The sequence below is a fragment of the Labeo rohita genome, chromosome 24 (assembly GCF_022985175.1).
Source record: "Labeo rohita strain BAU-BD-2019 chromosome 24, IGBB_LRoh.1.0, whole genome shotgun sequence".
NCBI lineage: Eukaryota > Metazoa > Chordata > Actinopteri > Cypriniformes > Cyprinidae > Labeo > Labeo rohita.
Window position 1 is genome coordinate 7,724,354 of NC_066892.1, and position 12,081 is coordinate 7,736,434.

A 12,081-nucleotide genomic window follows, 5' to 3' on the forward strand; every position below is an offset into this window, starting at 1 on the left:
GTGAGCTCTTATCGCATTATAGTCCCTCACGTCCGCTGCGTTCTCAAAACTCTGGCAATTTGATAATACCGAGAATATCAAAATCAACCGCGGGCGGCAGATCTTTTTCTTATTTAGCACCCAAACTCTGGAACAATCTACCCTACAATGTTCGGGACGCAGACACACTCTGTCAGTTTAAATCTAGATTAAAGACCCATCTCTTTAACCTTGCTTACACATAACAAATCCACATTCTTATAATTCAAATCCGTTAAAGGATTGTTAGGCTGCACTAATTAGGTCAACCGGAACCGGGAACACTTCCCATAACACCCGATGTACTCGGTGCATCGTCAGAAGAATGGCATCTACGCTAATATTAGTCTGTTTCTCTCTTATTCCGAGGTCACATTAACCACCAGATCCAGTCCGTATCCAGATCAGATGGTCACTGCAGTCCCCCGGATCCAGTCCGAACCCAGCCCAGACGGTGGATCAGCACCTAGAGACGACCTCTACAGCCCTGAATGTCAGCGGAGTCCACATCAACTAGATGAGCCCCAGAGACGGATCCACATTAAAGACCACATCACCTAGACGGCTGTCGGCACAAGACCACGGGAACTTTGGCCAGAGGAGAACTGGCCCCCCGACTGAGCCTGGTTTCTCCCAAGGTTTTTTTCTCCATTTGTCACCGATGGAGTTTTGGTTCCTTGCCGCTGTCGCCTCTGGCTTGCTTAGTTGGGGACACTTTCTCTTAACACAATATTGCATTTTATTTTATTGTTTTTGATTAACTACCTTTACCTATAATGTGAGTGTTTAATGTTGCCTTTGGCATTGTTGATGTACTGTTTCCTATTTAATACTGTACAGCCGCCTTGTCACAATTCTGTATTGTTAAAGGCGGTATATAAATAAAGGTGACTTGACTTGACTGACAAACTTTATAAAATTAAGCCTGATGTCTCATGGACTATTTTAATGATGTCTTTACTACCTTTCTGGGCCTTGAACGTGTCAGCTGCATTGCTGTCTATGCAGGGATTTCATCAAAAATATCTTAAAGGGGTCATTGGATGCCCATTTTCCACAAGTTGATATGATTATTTAAGTCTATAATATACTTTGGTTAAAAATTCTCAATGGTAGTGTAAAACAACACCCTTTTTACCTTGTCAAAATCAGCTCTGCAACAATCATCCTGTTCTGGTCGAGGCTGCCTTAAATGTTAATGAGCTCTGCTCGCCCCGCCCCTCTCTTCTCTCCGTGGAGTGACGAGCCTGTTTACTTTAGCCACGTTTAGCCGCTAAACTTGCTAACTAGCACGTTATTAGGAAAGGTGATTGCAGAGATTCATTAAAAAAACCCTTATACACACTTCTGCTGTAAGTGAAGCTGGATCATGAATGATTTGCGTGAACATAGACGCATTTATGTAGATCGGGAGGCGCATTCCCTTCACAAACAAACATAATCCACTGCATCTTCAGCGGCTCAGATGTCGGGAGTAAATGACGACCACTATGTTCATTATTACATCCAGCAACACAACACCTCAATCGCTCAATCGGAGATATTCTTGTCGAACTCACATCCCTGCTCCGGCATCAAAACAACGGAGGTCTGACTGTGACAGCTGATCTGAGGTAAGACGCTCATGTCAATCAACTATCGTGGGAGTGGCCTCTGTCGGTGTGACACCTGAGAATCTGAGAATGGCTTGATTTAAAAAAGGGGATTTTTTTGTACAGATTAATTAAAAACCACTGCATAGATTTTTATCATTATAGGGTCAATTTGTACATATACTGCTAACACACATTAATGTTCAAACAACATGAAAAAGTGAACTTTGCATCCAATGACCCCTTTAATTTGCATTCTGAAGATGAACAAAGGTCTTACAGGTTTGGAACAACATGAGGGTGAGTAATTAATGACAGAATTTTCATTTTTGGGTGAACTGTCCCTTTAAATCAAGTTGGGGATTGCTGTTGTAAAGTATGAAAACACATATGCAGAAATAGTTGGGATTGCAATAGGCTTCTTAATCTAATTAAATACATGATGAACTTTATATAAAACGACACGCATACATAAGACGTGACTTATACAGCGGCATCTGAAATCCCTGGAGTCTGTTTGGAAAAAATCTAATCAACCCAAGAGCACACTACAGATGAAAAGGGAAAAAAAGAGAAAAAAGCACAGCAAGAAAAATATGACATTTCATATTCATACAATACGAAATGTAAACATTAATACCATAATAAAAATGCCTTCCTCTACAGAAATATATTTGATATTAAAGTTACATATCTTATATTAGGAACCTGTTGTACAACGTAAGGGAAATATATGAAATGTGATGAGTTAGATAATAGTTCTTTCTGTTTGTTTTGTTGTTTGTTATTGGGCTGATGTATCCCTGATCTTGTTGGCTTGCTATATCCAACTTTTAGATGCTAAAAAAAAATGATGATATCCAGAAATAGACGCACCATGAAATGAAAATCAAAGTTTTGTGGCTTTTAGTCCATGTCTGTTAGGTTTGAGGCCATCTATATGCCAGTGAATTCCTAAACATTTTAGCTTTTAGTAGATATATGCATTTCAAATACTCTTTCGCTTCCTGGAAAATGGACCGAAAATATAGACGACTCACTCTCCGTGCGCAGGGGTATAATAGGAATTTCTGTCCAATAAAACGCTCTTGAAAATGCCAATGTCCCCTCTTTCTAATGTGACCTGCAACTGACTAGCAATAGAAAGTAGCTAAACATGTTTTTGCCAGAGTACAGTATGACGCAAACTGAAAAGAAAAAAAAAAAAAAAAAAAAAAAAAAAAACTAAAGCCAACTGCTATTTAATATAATTTAAAAAATCTTATTGGCTATCTAAAAATATAATAAATTATATATATATATATATATATATATATTATACATGTTTTTGCCAGGTATGATGTAAACTAAATTATATACATAATATACTGCTGTAATTATATACAATTCAATTTCGTACACTTAAAAAAAAATCTTAATGGCTATCTAAAAATATAATAAATTATATAAAAAAAAGCTTTTACTTCTCACACACACACTTATTTATTTATTTATTCATTTAAATACGAAAAACCCTAAAGGCCATTGGCTAATTTATTTATTTATTTATTTAAATATTTTTGCCAGGCTACAGTATGATGTAAAGGCTATTGACTATACTTAAAAATAAATAAATAAATAAATAAATAATAATCATTTAAATAATACAAAACTAAAGGGTACTGCTATTTCATACAATTAAAAAAATCCCATAGGCTATCTAAAAATATAGTACGTTATATAAAAAAACCTTTATAAATAAATAAATAAATAAATGCACATGCACACACACACACACACACACACATTTATTTATTTATTTATTTATTTATTTTATGCATTTACTTATTTATTTATTTTAACTTTAAAAACCAAAAAACCCTTGTTCATTTATTTATTTAAATATGTTTTAATACAATTAAAAACAAAATATTGGCTATCTACAAATATAATAAATTACGTAAAAAACATAAATAATTTTTATATTTATTTAAACCTAAAAGGCCACTGGCAATTTAAAATCTATTTATTTATTTATAAAAAATAAAGACTTTTTTTTTTTTTTTTTTTTTTTTTTCTCATTTTAATACTTGTTCAAATGAAAGTTAACATGAAATGACTGTCGGAAGTAGCCTGCCAGAGGTCGGCATTTTATATAAAAATGGAGTAAAACCTGCAGGTTTTATTAATATATAACCAGGGTTATTATAGTTAACCAAAAAAAAAAAATGTTTTAAACGTAAAATTTTCTCATTTTCATTTAGTTCAACTTGATATAGTAAAATACCAAAACTACTGTAAAATGAAAATGAATTAAAAAAAATAAACAGACATATTTAAAAAATAAAGAAAATAAAAGAAAAAAAGAAAACAAAATACTAAAACTTTAACATAAATATTAATCTTTATAAATGTTTAATTATAATTAATAATTAACTTGAACTTTAAATATATATTAAAACTATAACAGCATCTTAATAATACAAGTGTGAAGGAAAGTTGGAAGAAGCTCACATTTTGATGAAACATGAGCAAACCGAGCAAAATAATACCCAAGACATTTATTATAAAATCAATTTGCAGTTACCAAACATACCTTATTTGCAATACTGGTAATGAAGGCCTTTATGTTCAGATTGGTCGGGCAGCTTTTCTGACACGGTGCATCTGCGCACTTCAAGCATCTGCAAGAAAACAAGACCGTGCTTGAATCACCCCGCATGCAATGCAAAGTAAAGTTATTTACAGTAAGAACAGAGAACTTTGTGTCGTCGCCCCACTGGAACGCCACATTCCAGCCAATTACAAACACTCGACGGCACCCAGAGGAAATCAATCCCGCGCTTTTGTGCCGGAGGACTTTTCTCCCAGCAACTACATCTCAAAAGACGCCATACTGATGACACACCAGTTTTGAATGACAAATAGGATAATTTGGAGCCGCCCAATTAAATATTCATGCCCAATCAGAATGGATGTGCTACGTTTGGCCCCTGGATGTGAATGGCGTGTGACAGGAGGCAGCCGACTGGGGCTGCTGGGAAGGAAGGAGGGAAGGAAAGAAGAAAGAAAGGGAGGGCTGCTGCTACTGTAGCTCACAATCATTATTTCGCATTTTACAAACACACAGCTGTTTAAAAATTCACCACGCTAATGACTTCAGATGATGTATCAGTAATTCGGAAGAGTGCTTTTGCCTTTACGACGAGCACAAACGGGGGGAGGACATATACGACCGCGACAGAGCAAACCGAGGAGAAGTGGAAACAAACGAGCCTCCCCGTCGCCTTCGATGTGAAACGCACAACTTGCGCCACACACAAAAAAAAGCAACACCTGCACGTTTAGATTCACACGCAGCTGGATGCCCGTAATAATCCCGTCTCACAATTCTCAAAGCTCGCCGCAGAGTAGAGTGCACAAGGCTGCCATTAATACCACTTACCGGGGTGACAGTGGGGTAATTACTGTAGTGCGGCGGCCAGGTACCGGCGCCACAAAGGACCGCGCGCCGCCGCCGTCCCGCTTTTATAAACCAGGGTGGCTGATCATAATGTGACATTAGTTTTGACCTGCTTTTCTTTATTTGATCATAAATTATCCTTAGCCTAAAGGATTAGGGATATTGCAGGAGTCCTGGCCCGGGAGAGGGTCTGGAGTGGGCTTTGACGCCGAGATGAAGGCTGATCTCGGAGGATGCCGGGCCTATCGCACTTCTGATCTGCGGCGAGATGATTAATACAGAGAGGGGACACCGAGCAGCTGCGGGAAGACATAAAGCCACACTCGCATAAATATCTCTCTCTCTCTCTCGCCGGCGTTCCTCTCCGCTTATTGTGAAGGAAAAAGCACTCTTCCAAATCAGCGATATATCATCTGTTATGATCATCGGCGTGTGTATCTTACAAAATATGCATGTAGAACATGAAACGGTGCAGTGGTTCATATTCAGCTTCCTGTACGATGAATACATTAGTGCGAATGTATTAAAGCTCATGTGCAAGATTTTTTCTTGCTTTTTGAAAATAAAATAGTTTTATATAATGTAGATACGATAACATTTCGTTCCCACACAGACCGTTTAATAATCAAATCAAGTCCAGTTCAGTTAACTAAATGACATATTTTGATTAAAAAGGACATGAAATAAAATGGATTTAATCCACATTATTGGATTCGCATGATAAATTTTAGAAGAAAATAAAGATAATCATTTAACAGTTTTACTGCTTATTAGTATTTGTAACTATACTGTAGCAACCACTTTTTCGTCTTTTTGTTTTTCATGACTATGCAAACTGGTGACTATTTAAATGTGTTTAAATATAATTTATTAAGAAACTGTTTACTATTTAAATATATTTCTATAATTTATTCCTGTGATGCAAAGCTGAATTTTCAGCAGCATTATTCCAGTCTTCACTGTCACATGATCCTTCAGAAATCAATATGATTTGGTGCTCAAGAAATATTATTATTAATGTTGAAAACAGCTATGCTGTTTAACATTTTTGTGGAAACTGGGATATTTTTATTTTTCAGGATTTTTCAAGAACTGTAATTATTTAAGAATTCTTTAAAATGGTAAAAACTTGTTAAAAAAACATCACATTTGACCATTGTTATGCATTTCAAATAAAACTATTCACTTCTTTGAAGACCTTGTGAAATCAAAGCTGGAGTTTTGTGACTTTTAGTCAGTGTATGAGATTATCTACCATGTCTTTCTATGAAAATAGAATAAAAATATTGATTACGTATCACACACAACATAGTTTTTTGTCAAATGCTCTCTAAAATGTCTCTAAAAAAACACTCCAGTTTAAATTTGATCTACATCTCATTAAAGCATATTATTAGGGCTCTATGAAATCCATTTTATTTTTTCACAAATTCTGTTCTTTTCTGTTATTCTGGATTCCATTTTTTTTTTTCATTAAAATTTTTCTAGGCTCTGTTTTAATGGTTAAATTACAAAATATTAATAAATAATTAATAGAAATTTATTACAAGGTTAAAAAAAAAAAAAAAATAATAATAATTTTTCAGTTTTTTTTTTTGTTGTTGTTTTTTACCAAGGCCATTTTTTCCTCAAATTTGTTTTTTTATTTTTATTTTTTACCAAATTCTGTTTTCCATTAATGGATTCCATTTTAATGGTTTAATTAAATTATAATAATCAACAACATCTTTAATTAATTTATTAAAAAAAAAAAAAAACTGTATTTATTTATTTATTTGTTTGTTTGTTTATTTTCTTCCAAAAATAGTGTGTTATGTATTTACATTTTTCTGGTAAATATTCCTTAAAAATAATGTTTAAATATTTTTAGTAGTAGCAGTAGTAGTAGCAGTAGTACTAGTAGTACTAGTAGTACTAGTACTATCATTACATTAAGTAATATAATTCTGTCACAATTTCTTCAAGTTAAACCAAACTCTTATTTTGACAGGTTGCTGTAAAGACCTTCAAGTTTCTGTTTGTATATCATATAACGATAGTTTTTCTGAAAAAAAAAAAAGGTATGACATTCCGCGTTGTAAATTCTATTTTTATGACTGGATTCTGTAATTCCGTCTATGTTTCTGCATTACGGAAATCATAGGGATCTATATTATGTATACCTACATTTTATTAGTCTTTAGCTATTCTGCTCTGAAAAACCCAGATTGACCACTATATATGATATGACATCTAGGGCTGCCCTCGACTAAACATTTTTCTGGTCAACTATTAGTCGCGTGTTTAATTATAAATATATAAATCATAATACTGAGCCTTTAATTGGCTACACAGCCTAATAAGTGGTCAAGTGCACAAAAAAACAGAGCGCACCAGGAAATATAATAATTATGAATGAGTTAGGGAAAAACAGCAAGGAGACTGCATTAACGTTCTAATAATTTATTGATAAACTAGTGCTTTCTTTGTTTTCGGTTTAAGAGAGGAAATCACTGACTCATCATTTCCGCAGTAGTTTCATATGACTTACATCATCTGAGAATATGTTTTCTATTTGAATTGGTTCATTTTAATGTAGGCATTTCACTCTCTATAGATATATTTTTCATGTTTGTAAGGTAAGTAACATTATACATGGAGTTTCGAAGTTTTGCGCTCAAGTTCACAGGGACCAAGAAGGCAGAAAGTGCATCCCGTTTGCTTTAATTATTTTACAAAAGCATGTTTCGTTGTTATTCTAAGTGCACACAATAAACAGAGTCTGTACAGATTCGAAAGATGTATTACTTTTATCTGTATGACCAAAATGACGGAGTATTTTAAGTGGAAGTGACCACACTGACGCCTCCATCTGTCATGCAATGAACGCGCTATTATTCAGCTTCCACACTTCGCACAGACACTTCAATAGCACACATTTTACTAGGTTAACATTAGATTGAGCTGCCATGTAAAGTAGCTGCTACTTACATACTGCAGACGAAAACTTCCGTGACTTTGCCACTTTTTTGTGACTAATACAATTTTGGTTGACCAAGCCAATTCTCGTCTACTAATGGTTAGTCGACTATTAGGAGGCAGCCCTAATGACATCACAACCATGTATGCAGCGATTAGCCAATCACAACAGAGGAAATTTGCATATAGAAGCCTGCAAGGTACAGCAACAAACACAGCTTGTTTGTTTCAGAGTCAGAGAAGGTGAAAAACGGCCATGCAAAACTAAACAATGACTTTTGTGGCACAAAAACCTTGACTAATGTTCTAAGTGGACTTCTGGGGAAAAATAAAATGCTACAAAATTCTGTGCTGACACACAAGGCCTAAAAAACAGCTGTTCCACGGCAGGTCGAAATGTATAAACACATTCATAAAGATGAGACCCAACAGATCAAAATGAGAATCTGTGAGAGGGGCACCTTCAGTTGATTGCTGAGCGTTTTTGTCTCTCTTTTCAAAAACTGTAGCTCGGGGGGGGAAAAAAAGAGGACGAAAACGAGAAAGAGTGAGAATAAAATAACCTATTCCCTCCTCTGACACGCCGGGGCTCCGCGCTACGGCTGTGGACAGGAATACCATTGTCTTTTTTCTCCTCCCAAGGTAACATTAAAGACACGGCACATCCAGACACATTTTAGACCCTCATCCGTCTCCCCTGGCCAGCAGCCCAAGTGCTTAGCAAATGTCAACAGAAAATAATGCACACACGAAGGCAATCTTATTTGTTCAAGAATTGCTCTAGGTCACAGCAATTCAGCTGGGCTTTGAGAGCGGCGCTCAGGAAAAGACTGCCTTGCAGTGCAGTGCATTAGATACAGTGCCGGGGCTTTTCTGAGCTGTAACGCAATCAAACGCATACACATTTTTCCCTTTCTTTCCTTCACTTTTTTTTTTATTACGCTCCCAAAAAAAAATAATCCAGTGCATTCAAATGAAAGGAGCTGTTGATTAGCGGACCACTGCAAGCTGATTTATTCTGCCCTCTTCTCTTTCTGTTTCGTACCTTATCGTTTTACTTGAGTAATAATCTAGCGTTTGAATGTTTTCCGTGATGAGTGTATTATGGGGTTCTAGAATGTGCAGGAAGCTAATCTCCCAATTCATTGTTTTCATTATATCTGAACCAAAATGAACCCGCAATGGGAAAAGTACAATTCAATAAAAGCTAGGCCTCCCAGGATTTGCCATTTTAATGATTGCTTACCTTTATGAATTAGTTGTCGCCACAAATTCAGCTCTTCGCTTTTTCTTGGAGAAACTAATAATTCTGCTCATAATCTTGGGGTTGCGGCAAATCGTATCTTCTTTTAATCACGGGGTGTTTCAGGAATATAACAAAGGACTTAAAAAAGCCCAGATGAATGATGCACTAAAAGCACCAAGAGGAGGAAAAAAAGGTACATGAAGAGCTAAAAGGTATTTATAGAAATCTAATGATTAAGAAATGTCAAGAAAGATTAGCAAAAATGCAGGAGCTGTGGCATTCTGGGTAGTTCATGACATTTGCTCGGCCTGTGTCATGACAACATATTGCCTTGTCAAATAAAGGAATAAAATAAAACAAAATAAAATAAAATAAAATAAAATAAATAAAGTAAATAAATTTGCTCGGCCTGTGTCATGACAACATATTGCCCTGTCAAATTTTGGAATAAAACAAAACAAAACAAAACAAAACAAAACAACACAACAATTAAAACAAAACAAAACAAAATAAAAAACAAAACAAAACAAATGTCAAGAAAGATTAGCAAAAATGCAGGAGTGGCATTCTGGGTATTCATGACATTTGTTCAGGCTATGTCATGACAACATAAAGGAATAAAATAAAATAAAATAAAGCAACAATAAAATAATAAAATAAAATAAAATAAAATAAAATAAAAGTAATTAAATTTATAAACACATTTGCTCAGCCTGTGTCAAGACAACAAATTGCCCCATAAAATAAAAGGAAACCAAAGAAAAGAAAAGAAAAGAATAAAGAATAAATAATTCAAGCTGTAAATACATTTGCTTGGCCTGTGTCAAGACTATTGCTTCATAAAATAAAATAAAATAAAATAAAATAAAATAAAATAAGGAATGAGTAAATAAACCAATTATTTGGTTTTTATCATTTTTATAATTTTATTTTTTATTAAATCATTTGATCAAATTTAAAAAGATCTGATACACTTGGCCTGGTGGTTAGTTGCAGTTCTGGGTTTGAATCCAATCTGCAGTCTTTTACATCTTTTTTTTCCTCCATTTCCTCTCTATAACGCTATTAAATAAAAACAGCAAAACTCCAAATTGAAAAAAAAAAAAAAAAGCCAACATGGAATAAAAATATATCATATATTTAATTCAGTAATACACTTTTCTTGATTTTTATTGTTCAAAAACTCTGAGACCACTACAGAAATGTTCTAAATTAATTTAAAAAATGACTTTAAAATATTACATTATATTATATTATATTATCAATTTTAATCATAAGTTATCAGCACAATGAAATCTCCCTACAGTGTACCCCCAATCTAAATGACTATTTAATCATCTGAAATACAGTGAAAACCATCTTCACAGTAAGTCAAATGATCAAACGTTGAGATCATTACCAGTCACAAACCTTCTGTTTTATTCTGAATTGCGTTTTAGTGTTCTGTTAACTCTCACCCACTGCACAGGCTGGGCTGAACACATGCGTATGCGGAGTTGAATCTGTCTTGCCCGATAGACGCAGCTGTGTCAGTCTGCTCGGGCATCTGGATGCAAGTTTAATGATGTCAGCGGTGCAGCTCGGCTGGGGACAGGTGGGAAGAGAGCGCCAGGTGAGGTGAGATTACTCTGTGCGCTGAGGGTTAGGACAGCGGCCGTCAGAACTGTCAAAACCACCCGGCCTGGGTCTGTCTGGGATCAGGGGGATAACCAACAGCTGCAAACACAGCAGACTGAAAAATGAAGAGCCAGAGACCTGCATGGCTCTGTGTGTGTGTGTGTGTGTGTGTGTGTGTGTGTGTGCAGATCTCCGCCTGAAGGATCATATGCATTTGATTGACACATCACTCAAAGCTGTCATTTCAGTAAAAGCTGTAGATGTGACACTCTTAATCCAGCTGTAGCTAATCTAACTATAAAAATGCCTACTCAGGTGACAAAAACACTAACTGTAAACTGACATTTTAAGAATGCAACCATCAATCAGAAATCCCGTTTTACCGTTTTTGAGGTATTTAATGTTAAACGGAATCAAATGCGAGGCTACCATGGTAACATATACGGTGGGAGATTGTAGGATCTGTCAAAGTGGACAAGTAAGGTTAAATGTACATGCCTGCTGCACAGTTTCACCTGTCATTATAATTGCTTTGACACTTGTGTTTTTTTTAACCAATTAAAGCAGACTCTCGGACGGTCCAGTGAGAGCAGGCCTTTGCTCCGATGCTACGGCATGGCTTGTATTTATGAACCTCAAGCTGCAACATGCAAATGCTCGGCCTATGTCAAGACTACACATTGCCCCACAAAATAAAAAAAAATAAATAAATAAAAAAAAGAATAAGTAATTAAAATTGTAAGCACCATTGCTCAGCCTGTGTTAAGATAACATATTGCCCCATAAAATAAAATCAAATAAAAAATTATAAAATAAAATAAAGTTAAATTAAATTAAATTAAATTAAATTGTAAATACATTTGCTTAGCCCGCGTCAAGACAACATATTGCCCTGTCAAATAAAGTAATAAAATAAAATAAAATAAAATAAAAAAATAAAAATAAAAGAAAATAAAAGAAAATCTTAAGATCTGAAACAAATGATTCACAATACCAGATCTGATTAGAGCGCTTCGAAATAGTGAATCATTTTGCAACGCAATTTTTTAACCGATTCAGAGTTTTGGAAAAGCTCCATTTCACCCATCACTACATGGTTTTTAAACATTTTTTTGATTTAGATTGGGATTTCAAAATGCGTATAATTTGATTTGAATCATTCAATTCGTTAAATGATTCACAAACCAGTTCCAATCTAAATCAAATGA

The 12,081-nt window shown here is 34.9% G+C and overlaps 1 protein-coding gene across 2 annotated transcripts in view; it reads right to left on the reverse strand.

Moving 5' to 3' along the window:
• Positions 1 to 12,081, reverse strand: part of dpyda.1 (dihydropyrimidine dehydrogenase a, tandem duplicate 1) — a 249,959-nt gene that overhangs the window by 181,835 nt on the left and 56,043 nt on the right. For both annotated transcript variants that reach the window (XR_007825666.1, XM_051098672.1), the window contains exon 4: positions 4,186 to 4,273. Coding sequence is in view for 1 of the 2 variants with exons in the window: in XM_051098672.1 (XP_050954629.1) it covers positions 4,186 to 4,273 (88 nt within the window). In the remaining variant the exon portion in view is untranslated. The remainder of the gene's footprint in view (positions 1 to 4,185; positions 4,274 to 12,081) is intronic.